The sequence below is a fragment of the Coenobita brevimanus genome, chromosome 87, assembly GCF_032717465.1.
Source record: "Coenobita brevimanus isolate Jiangsu-jjx chromosome 87, ASM3271746v2, whole genome shotgun sequence".
Classification (NCBI taxonomy): domain Eukaryota; kingdom Metazoa; phylum Arthropoda; class Malacostraca; order Decapoda; family Coenobitidae; genus Coenobita; species Coenobita brevimanus.
In genome coordinates this window covers 24,322,958-24,343,833 of record NC_137040.1, presented here as the reverse complement: position 1 = coordinate 24,343,833, position 20,876 = coordinate 24,322,958, and the positions used below count along the sequence as shown (strand labels likewise).

Sequence of the window (20,876 nt, the reverse complement as noted above, 5' to 3'; positions counted from 1 at the left end):
GTTGCTATATGTACTGTTCCAGATTTTCTATCTGTTGAGGATCTAGCATTGTTGTCCCTATTTTGTAACAATCCCTCCTTGCATGACACACTATTTCCTGTCATTTACTCTCCTACCTTATCTCTGCCCTATTACTAATCTTCTTCGTCTGTGAACTGACTAAGAGCATACTGTGCTCTCTTATTCTGTACGAATCTCCACACCACATTCTCTATGCATTTGTGGATTTTTCCTTTAATCCTTCACTGTCACTTTACAAATACAGTAAACTCTCGATTATCCATGTCCGCACTACCTGGCATACGACATTATTCAATGTAGCATAAAATCTTTGACACTACCTGGTGTGAAGGACCCTTTCTTCTGGCTAAAAGTACAGTATTATCCTGGGTAAGACAGTTGTCATCAAACATCCAGCCACTATCACAAAAAAAGAAAAACCATCAATCATCCAATCCTATGTTGCCCCATGAGGAGCGTAGGAGGCCGGGGCTTGGCAAATTGGTCCTGATGTTTAAGGTGAGAGTGACCAGTTTCACTCATCCCTGAATGGCATTACGTGAGCAATAACCCAAACCACTCCTTGGATATAAACCTTTACCAGCTCAATCCGATTGGAGCGCCGCAATTACCCACTAAACCACCAGGTGCTATAAGTTGGTTAATATGGTTACCACCCAGCATAGTAAATGGTTTCTTGGTGTACAGGAAACCATTTGGCTTGTCACTCAGTGTAGAGTCACCCACAGGCAGAAGGAACAGGAAAGAATGAAGGAAAGAAAGACAAAGGAGTATAAAGACACCCATAGGCAGAAGGATGAGGAAAGAATGAAGTAAAGAAAGACAGAATAGGAAGGAAGGAAAGGAGAGAGGAGAGGAAAGGGCAGACACCCGAGAGCAGCACTACATTGAATGAGTGGATGGTGAGTGCCCCCACCTAATAAAGAACTAAAATACACAAAAAGAATGGGGTTATACTGTACATGTACTGTAATATTAAAGGGGAGGAGTGTTGAAGGAGGGAGGGAAGGAGGATTGACGGTTGGTGGGCCTAGCAGCTCATGGGGTATTTGGTGGTGGGTAGGGAGAGGAGATGCAGTGGTTGGGAGTAGAAGAGTTTTGATTGGCTAAGGCAGGGGAGGGAGAATTCAAATGCAGAGTTTTCTTTGGCTGGCAGCAGGAAAGTGGATGTTCTCTTACTCGTCATTGTATTCCTCCGCCACTGTGGTGCCGATATTCAAATGAACCTACACTGCATTCTACATCTCTTCCAAAACATTATTATTATTAAATGGCAACATTGCAATGGGTTCCCCTCCAAAACCTGGCTGGCCTTCTAGTGCTGCTCTGGCTTTCTGACATGCCGTACTGCTACCCCCCCATCCCCCTCCTCTCCTTTCTGGTAAATACAGCTTACAGTGTTCTGAAGTGTATGTTACTGCACTGTACAAGTGTCTGTTGGATTCTGCTAAGGCACTAATGAAAGTGTATTGGAAAGAAAAGTCATTTGTGTTACTAAACAAGAAATGTTGATAAAAATATTTTTATTTCACTATGCTAAATAATCATGCTACAAAGGAATCATTAACACAGTATATAAAATCATTTAGGCAGTTGTTTCTTCCAAGTGAAGTTTGTCCTTGTTACTATGAGACAAAAGTTTTGTTGTGTTCTGTGTGGCAGAGTGCTAGAATTTCGATCGAATAAAGTACAGTGTGTTGTACACAGTACAGTACAATGAAGCATGCTTCATTTATATTTGGTTCTGTTTTTTGATGTTTTAATTATTTATTTTGGGTGTTATTATAGTGTTCCCCAATAATGTCTATATCACCACCACCATCAACATGAACTGTGTTTCTGTGCATAAGATTACAGTATACTTAATAGTACATACAGTACTTCAATACAGTAATAGGAATGTCTTTTAGATGATTTTCAACGATTTATAGTTTAAACAATGTGTGTTAGACTGTACAGTACATGTACTGCTGGGTGAAAGAAAACAGGTCTCCTGGCTAGGGGACTTTGATATTATCCCCATCGTCAACATGCAGTTGCTTCTGTACATAAAATTACACCGCGTTTAACAGTACATTACGGTTTTTTATTTTTAGGAATGTCTGTTAGCTGCTTTTGTAAATCGTAAATTGTTTTGTAGGGGCCCCTAGGTCAGACTTTTGCCTTACTTGGCATTTTGATAGTATACGCTAGGCCTTTGGTTCTATTACACCAGATAATCAGGAGTTTACTGTACACAGACACACAAAAAATAAATAATAATATTAATACATTAATAATAAAAATAATAATAATAATACAGTAATCCGTCCATCCATCCAACCATCATAATAACTGTTCTCCACCTTCCAGAAGAGACCCAGATGTCATTTGACAAACCTTGTCCACGGTCTAGGAAGGTTGCGAGAGTGACTCAGGTACAGTATTTAGTCTTTGTGTATTTACCTATTTGTATTTACCTATTTGTAGTATACAGGAATTGAGCAATGCTCGTGTTGTCCTGTCTCCATATCCACAGTTATCAAGTCTACCTTTACACACATGAATGTTTTTCTCATGCACCACCTCTTTGTCTGAGTCGTTCTAAATATTTAAGAATATACCTAATTGTGATATACACGGAATGTACTATGCTCGTGGGTTTCCGTCGCTGTTTCTCAATAAGTCGAATTTAACTTTAAACTCGTTTAAGTTTTTAGACTGGACGATCTCTTTGTCCAGGCTATTCCATAAGTCTATACTTCTGTAAGGAAAGCTATATTTCTTGATATCCTTCAAGCAGCTTGACTTTTTCAATTTCATTCCATGTCCTCTTGTTGCTCTCTTATCCCATACAAACAGATCTTCTTTGTCAATTTTATCTATTCCCACCATGGTCCTGAACACCGCAATCATGTCTCCCCTCTTTCTCCTTTCCTCTAACGAAGGCAAATCCAGTTTTTCCAGCCTCTCTCTGTATGACAGGTCTGTCAGACTGGGGACCATCTTGGTTGCTGTTCTTTGTATTCTCTCAATCTTGTTTATATCTTTCTTTTTGTGTGGGGACCACACTACCGCTGCATATTCTAACCTGGGGCGGATCATGGCCACTATCAATTTTTTCATCATTTCCTCATCCATATAATGAAATGCTACTCTTATGTTAGTCAAGAGCTTATAAGTCTCTCCAACTATCTTGTTAATGTGCTTTTCTGGTGACAAACTATCTTGGACCAGCACTCCCAAATCTTTCTCTTCTCTCCTTTTTGTGATTAATTCATTACCCAAAAAATAATTCAGTGATGGTCTCCTGGTACTTTTACCCATTTCCAATATTTTACATTTCTTTACATTAAATTTCATTTCCCACGTCCGGCTCCAATTGTGTATCCTATCCAAATCCTCCTGCAGTATTTTACAATCCTCCTCAACCTCTATCTTCCTCAAGATCTTTACATCATCAGCAAACAGACTCGCATAACTGTTCACTCCATCTACCATATCATTTACGTAAATCAGGAACATTACTTGCGCCAACACTGAACCTTGAGGGACTCCACTTGTTACTTCCCTCCATCCAGACATCTTTTCCTTTATTACTGTCCTCATTTGTCTGTCTCTCAAAAAGTCTCTCATCCATTCCAGAAGTTTCCCCTTTAGTCCTCCTATATATTCTAGTTTCCACATTAGTCTCTTATGAGGTACCTTGTCAAAGGCCTTCTCTAAGTCTAAGTACACACAATCCACCCAACCATCTCTCTCCTGTACCACATCAATCGCTCTTGAGTAAAAGCTCAACAAGTTTGAAACACATGACCTTCCACTTCTGAATCCAAACTGACATTCAGCCAAAATATTCATCTCTTCCAGATATTTTATCCATCTGTCTTTCAGGATTCTCTCACACAATTTTGCGACCATGCTGGTTAGAGACACTGGTCTATAATTCAGGGGTTCTTCCCTATTTCCTCCCTTGTAAATTGGTACCACATTTGCCCTCTTCCATTCATTTGGCACTTTCCCCTCTTCCAGTGAGCATACAATTAAGCTGTGAATTTTATCCGCCAGTTGTTCTCTGCATTCCTTCAGTACCCAATTAGAAATTCCATCAGGTCCTGGGGCTTTCCTTACATCTTGAGTTTCCAGTAATTTATACACTTCCTGCACCTCCACTTTTATATCTTTCATCACCGGAACATTTCTAATCACTCCCTCCCCTTCCACAAGCTCCTTTTCTTTAGTGAAAACTGACTGGAAACGTTTGTTCATTATTTCTGCTTGCATTGCCGCATCCTTAAAGACCTCTCCATCTACTTTCAGCTTGGTGATTCCTTCCTTTTGTTTCAGTTTGCCATTAACAAATCTATAAAACAGTTTGGGTTCATCCTTGCATTTGTCAATTATACCTTTTTCAAAATTCCTTTCTTCTTCCCTACGTATTCTTGTGTATTCGTTTCTTGTTCTTTTATATCCTTCCTTTGTTCTGTCGTTACCTCTCTTTCTCCAATTGTTCCATGCCTTATCTCTCTTTTTTTTGGCTATCATACACCTTCTATTAAACCACTCCTTTTTCCTGTTTTTTTTCCCTCTTACTCTTGGTACAAATTTTTCCACTCCCAAATTATAGAGGTCTAGAAAGATATCCCACTTCCTCTGTATCTCTCTTGTTTCTCTGAATTTTCTCCAATCCGCATTTTCAAAAAAGTTTCTCAATCCTGTAAAATTTGCTTTGCCAAAGTTGTATCTTCCCTGTCTATGAAGCTCGTCTCTTGGCTCAACGTTTCCTATTAACATCTGGAACTCAATGACCACGTGATCACTTTTTCCCAAAGGACAGAGATATTCCAATGATTCTATTACATCGGGTTCTTTGGTGAACAGTAAATCTAACCTTGCTGGTGTGTCCTCACCTCGAAACCGTGTCTCTTCTTTGACCCACTGCGTCATCACATTATTCATTATTATATTTAATAACATAGTACCCCACGAATCCTCGCCGCCTCCCGAGTACCATTCCTCCCAGTTCACCTCTGTACAATTAAAGTCACCTACCAAAATTATATTATTGCTTTTCTCAATTATTTTTTGCAAGTAGCTAGCCATATCTGACAACATCTCATGGTATTCGTCATCCTTCCATGCTCTCGTCTTTGGGGGAACATACACTACCGCCATATCTCTATTAACATTCTCTCCAGTTTCTAATTTCATATATATCACTTCAGCCCTGCCTTCTCCCATTTCCGCAGTATCTACATTTATGTTGTTCTTCACTGCTATCATCACTCCTCCTCCCTTTTTTTCTTTTCTGTCTTTTCTCCACAGTTTGTATTTACCATCTCCCAAATGAACATCAATATCTTCTCTTAATTTGGTCTCTACAAAGCACATGACATCAGGTTCATGTTCTCTCAAGAAATCATTAATTTTGATCCTTGTCGATATGAAACCATCAACATTAGTACAGTATATATCACCTTCAAATTATTTTTGACATTATTAATACTCTCTTCTCTCCTACTCTCTGTCCGTACCACTTCCTCAACTTCTGATCTTTCACAACCATCCCCCCTAGTTTCCTTCACTTCTATTTCCTTAAATACCATTTCCTTACTTTCATATCCAATACTCTCCAAAAAAAAGTATTACGTTCTTCCTCTGTCCTCTTATCATTTTTTTCCTTTACTTCTTCCTTTAATGATTTTAAAACTTCTCTTTCTTCTTCATTCAGATCTTTTCTTATTATAATATTTTCCATCCCCGCCTCTTTGCTTAATTTCCAGGTCACTTTAAGTATCTCATTTATTACACTTTCTGATGTAAACTTGACTCTCATTGGTCTTGTTTCCCCTTTCTTATAAGGCCCTATCCTCCTTACTTCCTCAATTTCTTTTACCCATTTGTCTCCTTCGGGGTCAATCTTGCCTAATATTCCTCTCACCGTGTTCGTGTCTCTCTCGAGTCTTGCGAACCTAACCTTTTCTTCCTCTTCCCTGTTTCCAAATACTACCACACATCTGTTCCTTTCTACAGTTTCTCTCACTATTTTCTCTTTTTTCTTCAGTATTTTCACTACATTTTCTTCCATTTCTTTCTTGTTCATTTCCCTTTCTTCCTGGATGATCTCTCTTAAGCTGACCACTTCTTTCTGTTCTTCTTCTACGTGTGCCCACTTTGCCTTGTGTTCTTCTAGTACATTACTCACCTTCTCCATTTTATTAGTACTCTCTTCAAGTTTCCTCCTCAGTTCAACATTTTCCCTCTTCAAATTCTTAATCTCTTCATTGGCTGTTTTGTTGGACTGGATTAGACTCTGTATGGTGGTTTCCGTATTTCCTGACACATCCTTTATCACTAGATTCTCTACTTTTTTTTCGAGTTCACTAATCCTCATAATTAATGTTTTCACCAGGTCCATGACATTAGTATTAGCATCAAATCCTTGAAATTCCATTCCCTCATTGTTTACATTTTCGGCCATCTTTAACGTACCGGTAAAGTACCTAAACAGCTGTTACCGAATAAGCCACAAACATTCATGTATACTATTGCCAACAAATCTTTACATTTTTGGTACTCTACCAACTTTCATTATTTTAAATTTAAAGAAAGACCCTAGGAGACAGGACAGACAAAATTCCTGGAACTACTCAAGGTTAGGAGCGATGCCTGGGACGACCTCTCTCTCCGGCGGTTCGTGTGTGTGTGTGTGTGTGTGTGTGTGTGTGTGTGTGTGTGTGTGTGTGTGTGTGTGTGTGTGCGTGTGTGCTTACCTAGTTGTGATATACAGGAAATGAGGTATGCTTGTGGGTTCCCGTCCCTGTTTCTCGATAAGAAAAATTTTGCTTTGAACTCATTTATGTATTTAGACCAGTCAATCTCTGTGTGCAGGCTATTCCACAGGTCCAAGCATCTACAGTATATGAAAAACTATATTTCTTGCTATCTGTCAAGCAACTTGTTTTTTAGTTTCATTCCATGTCCTCTTGTTCCTCTCCCATCCCATACAAACAGATCTTCTCTGTCAATTTTTCCTACCCCCATCCTGGCCCTGAACACTGCAATTATGTCATCCTCTGTCTCCTTTCTTCTAAGGAAGGTAGGTCTAGTTTTTCCAGCCTTTCCCTGTACGACATTCTGTCAGGCTAGGGACTGGCTTGGTTGCTGTTCTTTGTATTCTTTTGATCTTTTTTATATCTTTCTTTTTATGTAAGGACTACACTACTGCCGCATATTCCAACCTGGGGCGGATCATGGCCACTATCAGTTTTTTCATCTCTCATCCATGTAATGAAATGTTACTCTTATGTTAGTCAAGAGATTATATGTCTCTCAAACTGTCTTGATAATGTGTTTTTCAGGTGACAAATTATCCTGGATCAGGACTCCCAAGTCCTTCTTTTTCGCTTTTGTGATTGGTACATTACCCATCAAATAATTCAGTAATGGTCTCTTGGTACTTTTACCCATTTCCAGTATTTTACATTTTTTTGCGTTGAATATCATTTCCCACATCTGGCTCCAATCATGAATCCTATCTAGGTCCTCCTGCAAAATTTTACAGTCTTCTTCAACTTCTGCTCTCCTGATGTTCTTAGCATTGTCATCAAACAGACTTGCATAACTGTTCATTCCATCTACCATATCGTTTATATAAATCAGGATCATTATGGGCGCAAACACCGAGCCCTGTGGGACTCCACTTGTTACTTCCCTCCATCCAGACATCCTGTCTTTTAGTACGCTCCTCATTTTTCTGTCCCTTAAGAAGTCTCTCATCCACTCTATGAGGTTCCCCTTAAGTCCTCCTGTGTGTTCCAGTTTCCACATTAATTGCTTGTGTGGTACCTTGTCAGAGGCTTTCTTTAAATACTGTACACACAATTCACCCAACTCTCTCTCTCTTGTAGCACATCTATTGCCCTTGAATAGAAGCTCAACAAGTTGGAAACACATGACCCTTCCACTTCTGAATCCAAACTGACTTTCTGCCAAAATATCCATCTCCTCCAGTTATTTTATCCATTTATCTTTCAGGATTCTCTCGCACAGTTTTGCAGCCATGCTGGTCAGGGACACTGGTCTATAATTCTGGGGTACTGTACTTCCTTGTTCCCTTCCTTATAAATTGGTACCACAATGGCCCTTTTCCATTCCCGAGGCATTTTCCTTTCTTCCAGAGAACATACGATTAAACCAAGAATCTTATCCACCATTTGTTTTCTGCACTCCTTCAGTATCCAGTTTGAGATCCCATCTGATCATTGGGCCTTCCTCACATCTTGAGTTTCCAGTAATTTGTATACTTCTTTCACTTCAATCTTTACATCTTTTAACACTACATTACTAGTCATTCCCTCCTACTCCTTCTCCTCCACAAAATCCCTCTCTTTAGTGAAAACTGATTGGAAACATTTGTTCATTATTTCAGCTTGCATAACTGCATCTTTATAGACATTTCCTTCTACTTTCAGCTTGTTGATTCCTTCCATTTGTTTCAGTTTGCCATAAACAAACCTGTAAAACAATTTAGATTCTTCCTTACTTGTGTCAGCAATACCATTTTCGAAGTTTCTTTCTTCCTCTTTACGTATTCTTGTATATTAATTTCCCTTCATTTATATTCTTCCTTTGTTCTATCATTACTTCTCTTTCTCCGTTTGTTCCATGCCTTATCCCTTTCTTTTTTTGCAGTCATACACCTTTTGTTGAAGCAGTCATTTCTCCAGTTCTGTTTCCCACTAACTTTTGGCACATACTTTTCCACACTTATATTATAGAAGTCTAGAAATATATCTCACTTCTTCTGTATCTCGCTTGTCTTCCAGAATTCTCACCACTCTGCTTCTTCAAAAAATTTTCTCAATCCTGTAAAGTTTGCTCTCCCAAAGTTGTATCTTCCATGCCTGCATAGTTTATCTCTTGTCTCCCCATTTCCTTCTGTCATTTAGAACTATCACTACATGATCACTTTTTCCTATAGGACACAGATACTTCAGAGATTCAGTTGCATCAGGTTCTTTGGTTAGAGTTAAGTCTAGTCTTGCTGGTGTGTCATTATCCAGTGTTACATTTAATAGTATACCGCCCCACTAATCTTCACTACTTCCTGAGTCCCACTCTTCCCAGTCTACCTCTTTACAGTTAAAGTACCCCATCGGGATTATGTTCTGTAGGCCTCTAACCATATCTGACAATATCCCCTGATATTCCTCCTCATTCCATATCCTTGTCTTGGGGAGGACATATGCTACTGCAGTGTTGCTCTTGCCTTTCCCTCTGGTTTCTATTACCATGTTTATCACTTCAGCCATACCTTCTCCCAGTTTCACACAATCCACATTTAGACTTTTTCACTGCTATCATCACTCCTCCCATTTTTTTTCTTTTCAATCTCATCTCCCATTTGAATTTCAGTATTCACTCTCAGCTTGGTCTCTTATATTTTGGCTCATTTACCTTCAAGAAATTGTCTATTTCTAACCTTGCTGAGATTAGACCATCTACATGAGCATATGCCACATTCGATCTTTTTGCATTGTTTTTTATTCTGTCCTTCTCTCTTCCTCTCTCCTTCGGTACAACTTCCTCAATTTCTGATCCATTACTCTCCAGTAGAACTCTGTCGTCTCCTCCTCCGTTCTCTGGCCTTTTTTTCCTTCGCTTCCGTAACAAGTTCCTTTATTTTAGCTCTCTCTACCGCAAAATGCATCTCTCCTTATCTAGATATTTTAAAACCCTTCTTTATCTGCTAATTTCCAAGTCTTATTATTTCATTTACTGTGACCTGGAGTTGAAATTTTACTTTGAGTGGTCTTGCCCCTCCATCCACATATTTTCCCAGCCTAATGACTTCTTTGATCTCCTTGTGGGTTTCGTCTTTTCCTTCCATAACTATTGACACCATTTCCTTCACCCTTCTCAGTTCTTCCCTTTCTGACCTCACTGACATCGGTTGAGGTGTGTGTGTGTGTGTGTATGTATTTACCTATTTGTATTTACCTATTTGTAGTATACAGGAATTGAGCAATGCTCGTGTTGTCCTGTCCCCATATCCACATTTATCAAGTCTACCTTTACACACATGAATCTTTTTCTCATGCACCACCTCTTTGTCTAAGTCGTTCCAAATATTTAAGTATTTACCTAATATACCTAATTGTGATATACACGGAATGTACTATGCTCGTGGGTTTCCATCGCTGTTTCTCAATAAGTCAAATTTGGCTTTAAACTCATTTAAGTTTTTAGCCTGGACAGTCTCTTTGTCCAGGCTATTTCATAAGTCTATACTTCTGTAAGGAAAGCTATATTTCATGATATCCTTCAAGCAGCTTGACTTTTTCAATTTCATTCCGTGTCCTCTTGTTGCTCTCTTATCCCATACAAACAGATCTTCTTTGTCAATTTTATCTACTCCCACCATGGTCCTAAACACTGCAATCATGTCTCCCCTCTTTCTCCTTTCCTCTAACGAAGGCAAATCCAGTTTTTCCAGCCTCTCTCTGTATGACAGGTCTGTCAGACTGGGGACCATCTTGGTTGCTGTTCTTTGTATTCTTTCAATCTTGTTTATATCTTTCTTTTTGTGTGGGGACCACACTACCGCTGCATATTCTAACCTGGGGCGGATCATTGCCACTATCAATTTTTTCATCATATCCTCATCCATATAATGAAATGCTACTCTTATGTTAGTCAAGAGTTTATAAGTCTCTCCAACTATCTTGTTAATGTGCTTTTCTGGTGACAAACTATCTTGGATCAGCACTTCCAAATCTTTCTCTTCTCTCCTTTTTGTGATTAATTCATTACGCAACAAATAATTCAGTGATGGCCTCCTGGTACTTTTACCCATTTCCAATATTTTACATTTCTTTACATTAAATTTCATTTCCCACGTCCGGCTCCAATTGTGTATCCTATCCAAATCCTCCTGCAGTATTTTACAATCCTCCTCAACCTCTACCTTCCTCAAGATCTTTACATCATCAGCAAACAGACTTGCATAACTGATCACTCCATCTACCATATCATTTACGTAAATCAGGAACATTACTGGCGCCAACACCGAGCCTTGAGGGACTCCACTTGTTACTTCCCTCCATCCAGACATCCTATCCTTTATTACTGTCCTCATTTGTCTGTCTCTCAAAAAGTCTCTCATCCATTCCAGAAGTTTCCCCTTCAGTCCTTCTATATATTCTAGTTTCCACATTAGTCTTTTATGAGGTACCTTGTCAAAGGCCTTCTCTAAGTCTAAGTACACACAATCCACCCAACCATCTCTCTCCTGTACCACGTCAATTGCTCTTGAGTAAAAGCTCAACAAATTAGAAACACATGACCTTCCACTTCTTAATCCAAACTGACGTTCGGCCAAAATATTCATCTCTTCCAGATATTTTATCCATCTGTCTTTCAGGATTCTCTCACACAATTTTGCGACCATGCTGGTTAGAGACACTGGTCTATAATTCAGGGGTTCTTCCCTGTTTCCTCCCTTGTAAATTGGTACCACATTTGCCCTCTTCCATTCTTGTGGCACTTTCCCCCCTTCCAGTGAGCATATGATTAAACTGTGAATTTTATCCGCCAGTTGTTCTCTGCATTCCTTCAGTACCCAATTAGAAATTCCATCAGGTCCTGGGGCTTTCCTTACATCTTGAGTTTCCAGTAATTTATACACTTCCTGTACATCCACTTTTATATCTTTTATCACCGGAACATTTCTAATCACTCCCTCCCCTTCCACAAGCTCCTTTTCTTTAGTGAAAACTGACTGGAAACGTTTGTTCATTATTTCTGCTTGCATTGCTGCATCCTTAAAGACCTCTCCTTCTACTTTCAGTTTGGTGATTCCTTCCTTTTGTTTCAGTTTGCCATTAACAAATCTATAAAACAGTTTGGGTTCATCCTTGCATTTGTCTATTATACCTTTTTCAAAATTCCTTTCTTCTTCTCTACGTATTCTTGTGTATTCATTTCTTGTTCTTTTATATTCTTCCTTTGTTGTGTGTGTGTATTTACCTATTTGTAGTATACAGGAATTGAGCAATGCTCGTGTTGTCCTGTCTCCATATCCACATTTATCAAGTCTACCTTTACACACATGAATCTTTTTCTCATGCACCACCTCTTTGTCTTAGTCGTTCCAAATATTTAAGTATTTACCTAATATACCTAATTGTGATATACACGGAATGTACTATGCTCGTGGGTTTCTGTCGCTGTTTCTCAATAAGTCGAATTTAACTTTAAACTCGTTTAAGTTTTTAGACTGGACGATCTCTTTGTCCAGGCTATTCCATAAGTCTATACTTCTGTAAGGAAAGCTATATTTCTTGATATCCTTCAAGCAGCTTGACTTTTTCAATTTCATTCCATGTCCTCTTGTTGCTCTCTTATCTCATACAAACAGATCTTCTTTGTCGATTTTATCTACTCCCACCATGGTCCTGAACACCGCAATCATGTCTCCCCTCTTTCTCCTTTCCTCTAACGAAGGCAAATCCAGTTTTTCCAGCCTCTCTCTGTATGATAGGTCTGTCAGACTGGGGACCATCTTGGTTGCTGTTCTTTGTATTCTCTCAATCTTGTTTATATCTTTCTTTTTGTGTGGGGACCTCACTACCGCTGCATATTCTAACCTGGGGCAGATCATGGCCACTATCAATTTTTTCATCATTTCCTCATCCATATAATGAAATGCTACTCTTATGTTAGTCAAGAGCTTATAAGTCTCTCTAACTATCTTGTTAATGTGCTTTTCTGGTGACAAACTATCTTGGACCAGCACTCCCAAATCTTTCTCTTCTCTCCTTTTTGTGATTAATTCATTACCCAAAAAGTAATTCAGTGATGGTCTCCTGGTACTTTTACCCATTTCCAATATTTTACATTTCTTTACATTAAATTTCATTTCCCACGTCCGGCTCCAATTGTGTATCCTATCCAAATCCTCCTGCAGTATTTTACAATCCTCCTCAACCTCTATCTTCCTCAAGATCTTTACATCATCAGCAAACAGACTTGCATAACTGTTCACTCCATCTACCATATCATTTACGTAAATCAGGAACATTACTGGCGCCAACACTGAGCCTTGAGGGACTCCACTTGTTACTTCCCTCCATCCAGACATCTTTTCCTTTATTACTGTCCTCATTTGTCTGTCTCTCAAAAAGTCTCTCATCCATTCCAGAAGTTTCCCCTTTAGTCCTCCTATATATTCTAGTTTCCACATTAGTCTCTTATGAGGTACCTTGTCAAAGGCCTTCTCTAAGTCTAAGTACACACAATCCACCCAACCATCTCTCTCCTGTACCACATCAATCGCTCTTGAGTAAAAGCTCAACAAGTTTGAAACACATGACCTTCCACTTCTGAATCCAAACTGACATTCAGCCAAAATATTCATCTCTTCCAGATATTTTATCCATCTGTCTTTCAGGATTCTCTCACACAATTTTGCAACCATGCTGGTTAGAGACACTGGTCCATAATTCAGGGGTTCTTCCCTGTTTCCTCCCTTGTAAATTGGTACCACATTTGCCTTCTTCCATTCTTGTGGCACTTTCCCCCCTTCCAGTGAGCATATGATTAAACTGTGAATTTTATCCGCCAGTTGTTCTCTGCATTCCTTCAGTACCCAATTAGAAATTCCATCAGGTCCTGGGGCTTTCCTTACATCTTGAGTTTCCAGTAATTTATACACTTCCTGTACCTCCACTTTTATATCTTTCATCACCGGAACATTTCTAATCATTCCCTCCCCTTCCACAAGCTCCTTTTCTTTAGTGAAAACTGACTGGAAACGTTTGTTCATTATTTCTGCTTACATTGCTGCATCCTTAAAGACCTCTCCTACTTTCAGCTTGGTGATTCCTTCCTTTTGTTTCAGTTTGCCATTAACAAATCTATAAAACAGTTTGGGTTCATCCTTGCATTTGTCAATTATACCTTTTTCAAAATTCCTTTCTTCTTCTCTACGTATTCTTGTGTATTCATTTCTTGTTCTTTTATATTCTTCCTTTGTTCTGTCGTTACCTCTCTTTCTCCAATTGTTCCACGCCTTATCTCTCTCTTTTTTTTGCTATCATACACCTTCTATTAAACCACTCCTTTTTCCTGTTTTCTTTCCCTCTTACTCTTGGTACAAATTTTTCCACTCCCAAATTATAGAGGTCTAGAAAGATATCCCACTTCCTCTGTATCTCTCTTGTTTCTCTGAATTTTCTCCAATCCGCATTTTCAAAAAAGTTTCTCAATCCTGTAAAATTTGCTTTGCCAAAGTTGTATCTTCCCTGTCTATGAAGCTCGTCTCTTGGCTCGACGTTTCCTATTAACATCTGGAACTCATCTCAATCCTGTAAAATTTGCTTTCCAAAGTTGTATCTTCCCTGTCTATGAAGCTCGTCTCTTGGCTCGACGTTTCCTATTAACATCTGGAACTCAATGACCACGTGATCACTTTTTCCCAAAGGACAGAGATATTCCAATGATTCTATTACATTGGGTTCTTTGGTGAACAGTAAATCTAACCTTGCTGGTGTGTCCTCACCTCGAAACCGTGTCTCTTCTTTGACCCATTGCGTCATCACATTATTCATTATTATATTTAATAACATAGTGCCCCATGAATCCTCGCCGCCTCCTGAGTACCATTCCTCCCAGTTCACCTCTTTACAATTAAAGTCACCCACCAAAATTATATTATTGCTTTTCTCAATTATTTTTTGCAAGTAGCTAGCCATATCTGACAACATCTCATGGTATTCATCATCCTTCCATGCTCTCGTCTTTGGGGGAACATACACTACCGCCATATCTCTATTAACATTCTCTCCAGTTTCTAATTTCATATATATCACTTCAGCCCTGCCTTCTCCCATTTCCACAGTATCTACATTTATGTTGTTCTTCACTGCTATCATCACTCCTCCTCCTTTTTTTTCTTTTCTGTCTTTTCTCCACAGTTTGTATTTACCATCTCCCAAATGAACATCAATATCTTCTCTTAATTTGGTCTCTACAAAGCACATGACATCAGGTTCATGTTCTCTCAAGAAATCATTAATTTCGATCCTTGTCGATATGAAACCATCAACATTAGTATATATGACCTTCAAATTATTTTTGACGTTTTTAATACCCTCTTCTCTCCTACTCTCTGTCCGTACCACTTCCTCAACTTCTGATCTTTCACAACCATCCCCCCTAGTTTCCTTCACTTCTATTTCCTTAAATACCATTTCCTTACTTTCATATCCGACACTCTCCAAAAAAAAGTATTACGTTCTTCCTCTGTCCTCTTATCATTTTTTTCCTTTACTTCTTCCTCTAATGATTTTAAAACTTCTCTTTCTTCTTCATTCAGATCTTTTCTTATTATAATATTTTCCATCGCCGCCTCTTTGCTTAATTTCCAGGTCACTTTAAGTATCTCATTTATTACACTTTCTGATATAAACTTGACTCTCATTGGTCTTGTTTCCCCTTTCTTATAAGGCCCTATCCTCCTTACTTCCTCAATTTCTTTTACCCACTTGTCTCCTTCGGGGTCAATCTTGCCTAATATTCCTCTCACCATGTTCGTGTCTCTCTCGAGTCTTATGAACCTAACCTTTTCTTCCTCTTCCCTGTTTCCAAATAATACCACACATCTGTTCCTTTCTACAGTTTCTCTCACTATTTTCTCTTTTTTCTTCAGTATTTTCACAACATTTTCTTCCATTTCTTTCTTGTTCATTTCCCTTTCTTCCTGGATGATCTCTCTTAAGCTGACCACTTCTTTCTGTTGTTCTTCTACGTGTGCCCACTTTGCCTTATGTTCTTCTAATACATTACTCACCTTCTCCGTTTTATTAGTACTCTCTTCTAGTTTCCTCCTCAGTTCAATATTTTCCCACTTCAAATTCCTAATCTCTTTATTGGCTGTTTCATTGGACTGGATCAGACTCTGTATGGTGGTTTCCGTATTTACTGACACATCCTTTATCACTAGATTCTCTACTTTCTTTTCGAGTTTACTAATCCTCATAATTAATGTTTTCACCAGGTCCATGACATTGGTGTTAGCGTCAAATCCTTGAAATTCCATTCCCTCACTGTTTACATTTTCGGCCATGTTTAATGTAAAGTACCAAAACAGCTGTGTGTGTGTGTGTGTGTATGTGTGCGCGCGTGCGCGCACCACTGTTTTATCAGGCACTGTTGATAGTTTCTTCAACTTTTGTGGTTTTCTTATTTCTTGATCCCACTCATGTGTTTGAAATACATTCAACCCCCACATTTTGCAGGTTCGCCATTTGCAGGCTTGCATATTTGCGGAATTTTCTGGGAAATTATTTTAAAAATTTACAGGAAGATATTTCCTGCTTTTCCCACAGCATCAGCTGTTCCTAGTGGTTCATAATTCCCCCCCCCCCCCTCAATACATTGCAGTAGAACTCAGACTCTTTGATGACTGCAGCATTCATGTTCAGTTAAATAGAACTGTTTGGTGTTATTCTTAATATGAATGCTTGTGTAAATTCATGGCATTTAAAGGGTTACTAAGAGAGCTTTTAACCCTTCAGCTGCCAGAACTTCTCTTAGTTACTGGTACATAAAATCTGTTGCTTATAGCCAGGATAAAATATCAAAGTTCTGCCACCAAAATGAGAGGGTTAATAGACCTGTAGTTATTGGGCAGTTTTTCTGTACTTAACTGTGGAGATTGTAGCAAAAAATTACTGAGGGTGAGAGATGTGAATCTTCAGGTTAAAGCTGCGAGGAAGATTGAAAAAGACGTGGGATGAGGTTTCAGAGTGTAACCTCATGGATAAGGGACTGAATAGACAGGCTTCTGGATAATCGAGCAGCATGGAGAGCTGCCATTAGGTGACCAAGGGTGATGTATGCAAGCATGATGGAGCCTTTATTAGCAAAATGAAACAAATAGTGAGGACTTAATGTACACAGTAGATAAAAGAAAATGATAATATTTTGTGCATTCCCTAACAGCCAGCTAAGCAGTCAAGGACCATTCTACTGGAGAGTCCTGAGAACGAGGCAATGGTGACCCCAAGCCACCTGGCTCACCTACGAGCTGGTGTGGACAAAGACGAGGACCTTGTATGTGCTGGACCTTCTGGAACCACCAGCCATACCATGCCTAAGTTTAATGTTGTTGCCGCAAAAACTAAATTTGGAAAGAATTGCATACGACTTAAGAAGAAGGTTAGGGACTTGCATAATGAAGTTACTTCTTGTGGGGATTAGTTTACATTTTGTAAAAGTACATTCTTGTGGTATGAATTGGCTGATTTTATGATGATATTTATGCATCATCTTATTGTGAAGTAAATGCATTAGAATGTGCAATATCTAACTAATCATATTCTTTCAATAGATAATTTTTCTATACAATGTTCTTTAGGAAAAGCCCTATGTTGATGTGGAGGGCTACACAGAAGAGCGCAATGCTGAGGTTCACAACGAACTTGAGAGAATGCGAAGGAGAGTCATGCGGCATTTGTTCTGCCACCTTCAAAAGTGCCTTGCTAGGATTCCCAACAATCCCTTAACAGGGGAAACAGCTCCCCAGCCTAAAAATGCCATCCTCAATGTAGTAAGTGTGGCATTCAATAAATACCCTGTGTTTATGCATAAGGCATAATGGAATTTTTACTGTTGCAACATCATAATAGTCATGTACAGTACAAATCTTCCATATTTTATCAGAAATGATTTCAGTTTTAAGTTGATGATGAATTACTTAAGTTACTGATACATCATTGTAATATTGCTTTATTGTTATTGTTATTATTATTTGGGGGTGCACACCATCCACTCACTCGATGTAGTGCTGCTCTCAGGTGACAGCCATTTCCTCTCTAACTTCCTTCTTTCCTTCTGTCCCTTTCTGTTTTTCTTTCCTTCATTCTTTCCTCTTCCTTATGCCTACGGGTGACTCTACACTCCCCCTTCTGTCTTTTTTTTTCTTTATTCTTTCCTCTTCCTTCTGCCTATGGGTGACTTTATACTAAGTGACAAGCCAAATGGTTTCCTGTACACCAGGAAACCATTTACTATGCTGGGTAGTAACAATATAACCAGATTATGGTGCCTGGTGGTTTAGTAGGTAATTAAGGCACTCCAATCGAATTGAGCTTGTTCAGGTTTATATCCAAGGGGTGGTAGGGGTTAAATGCTTACATAATGCCATTCAGGGATGCGTGAGGCTTGTCACTCTCATCTTAAATGTCAGGACCAACTTGCCTAGCCCCGGGCTCAAACTCTCCTCATGGGGCAACACAGGATTAGATGATGATGATGATTATTATATCTTTTGTATTATTAAATCCCCCTTACTAATGAGGCAAAAACATGACATTATTCAATTTCACATGAAACAGAATTTTGCTTACATGCACCTTATACAGAATGAGCAGTGCTGGCACAGTGTCAGTAAATTAAATATTTCTTCACCAAAGTACAGTATATAAGTTTGCTATTTAACCAAAGTGTGCCCTGATGTTTATAAAGCCCAAGTGTACAGTATACAGTACTGTACAATGATCCCCTGGTTTCAAGCATAATTGGTACCATGCCTAGTGCACGAAAATGAAATTGTGCAATAACGAAAGCACAGAACCTATGGGATTTATTCTAATTAGTACCAGGCACCTCATTTATAAACCCAAATTTTCCCATTTTGAACAGTTTCAGCCCACTGAATACGTGCATATGTACTGTAAGGTTATTTGTGGTAGGTGGGGTCACTCATCATCCACTCACTCAGTGTAGTGCTGCTCGTGGGTGGCTGCCAGTTCCTCTCTTTCTTCCTTCTTATGTCCTTCTTTCCTTCATTCTTTCCTCTTCTTCATTCCTTCATTCTTTCCTTTTCCTTCTGTCTATGGGTGACTCTACACTGAATAACAAGCCAAATGGTTTCCTGTACACCAGGAAACCATTTACATTGCAGGGTGGTAACCATATAACCAAATTATGGCACCTGGTGGTTTAGTGGGTAATTAAGGCACTCCAGTCAGATTAAGCTGGTGCAGGTTTATATCCAAGGGGTGGTTGGGGTTTATTGCTCACATAATGTCACTCGGGGATGAATGAGGCTGGTTACACTCATCTTAAATGTCAGGACCAACTTGCCTAACCCTGGGCTCCTACGCTTCTCATGGGGCAATGTAGGATTGGATGATGTATGTATGTATGTATAAGAAGTATCCAAAACACACATAGGCATGGTTAGGTTAGTAGAAAATGATGAAAAGGGCACATTATGGAAGAAACATACCATATAGACACCTGAGATGGACTTGAGGTAAGGGGTTCTGAGACCAGGGGATGGAGAGTTAGTGGTCTCCACCACCAGGGATTAGCTCATTGAGTAGGGCCTTATCTCTGAATCCCTCAAAGCCATCAGAAACCACAGTTTGCACCATCATTGTTGGCAGAAACCAGCTAAGGTGTGTCATAACGATGTTTTTCAAGCTGAGAAGTGTGCAATAATGGCAGGAGTTCAGATTTTCATGCAGTGATAATGAAAACTGCTTTAACCAAGTGCATGAAATCCAAGGGATCACCATATCTGATTTCTTTAATTATGAATCTCAGTGTGTGGTACTAATATTTGTAATTTGTAAACTTAAAACATACTATGGAATATACAATACTGTTGTTAGCCATACAGACTATCTACTCCTGAGTTGTGTTGTTATGGCATTACAGATATCAGTTACTTTAAGTTCTTTGCATCTTGAAATACATTATTTTTACTAACTGTAGTTTTAAGAACCTTGACCCATATCAGTTGTTCTTTTTAACGTATATGAACATTATTTACAGGCAATGAAAGTCTGTGAAATGCTAAGAGTAGAGGAAATGAAGTTGTGGTTAGAAGAGGAGAAGATAAGACAGGAAAGGAGTGCAATGATAAAAAATCTGGCCTCAATGATTGCAGGTAAGGTTGCACACTGGATGCTTCATATTGGGTAATGGATATCTGCATGCAAGTTATTGCTGTGGGAGTACAGTATATTTTCAGTTATAGATTTTTATCCAGGACAGCATCTCTGTGTAGAAAGCTTGTAGAAGAAAGTGGAGGGTAAGTCTTGAAAGTATGTCCAGAATGACACTGGCTAATTGGCAGCTTTGTAACAGAACGACAATCATCGCAGCCCAAAATAAATTGTGGAAGAATTTTTAGTTACTGGTACATTGAACTTGTTATTGTAACAGCAGTTATTCTAAGTATCTGCTATCCACACACAATTCTCTTACTGTTTTTAATACTAAGGTGTCCTTAGTGACTGAATGGTTAAATATACTGTCTTGGCCAGGGTTCAGTCCCAGCTAGAGACAAAGAGTTATGGGTGTTATAGTTTGTCCTTGTACAGAATCCCTTGAGTTTCAGTGTACAGACTCAGTCTCAGACACTGCCTCTATACAGAACATGTTTCCACACATATCTCTTCATCATCATCATCATCCATACCTCATTTCTCATTCCTGTATGGGATGAGCTTTATGTTAATTTTGAATGGCATTATACATGCATGCATGTGCTTGTCTTGTTCACCTGGTGATGTCTGTTTATGCTGCATGATTTGTTCAGTCCTCTAACCATTTGGTAGCTTTGTAGAACGTCATTCTGGGTCTTTGTAAGTCTGCCTCTTGATGCTCTACTCTATGTTCAAACTTTTAGATCTCTCCATCCAGTTTTCACCCTTCATTCTCTCCACATCACATATTAAAAGCATCTCATTCTTCTCCTACACATCTTGTCAGTGCATTCAGATTATGCCCTTATACATGTTTTCACATGCTTTTACCTTGTGGCACAGACTCTCACATAAACACTTTAACTTGACCCC

The 20,876-nt window shown here is 39.0% G+C and overlaps 1 protein-coding gene across 1 annotated transcript in view; it reads left to right on the top strand.

The window, feature by feature from the left end:
* Nucleotides 1–20,876, top strand: part of LOC145411032 (uncharacterized) — a 131,137-nt gene that overhangs the window by 64,145 nt on the left and 46,116 nt on the right. Inside the window, exons 12-15 of the mRNA XM_080281094.1 lie at nucleotides 2,374–2,438; nucleotides 17,008–17,223; nucleotides 17,423–17,614; nucleotides 19,849–19,963. Coding sequence (XP_080137220.1) covers nucleotides 2,374–2,438; nucleotides 17,008–17,223; nucleotides 17,423–17,614; nucleotides 19,849–19,963 — 588 coding nt within the window. The remainder of the gene's footprint in view (nucleotides 1–2,373; nucleotides 2,439–17,007; nucleotides 17,224–17,422; nucleotides 17,615–19,848; nucleotides 19,964–20,876) is intronic.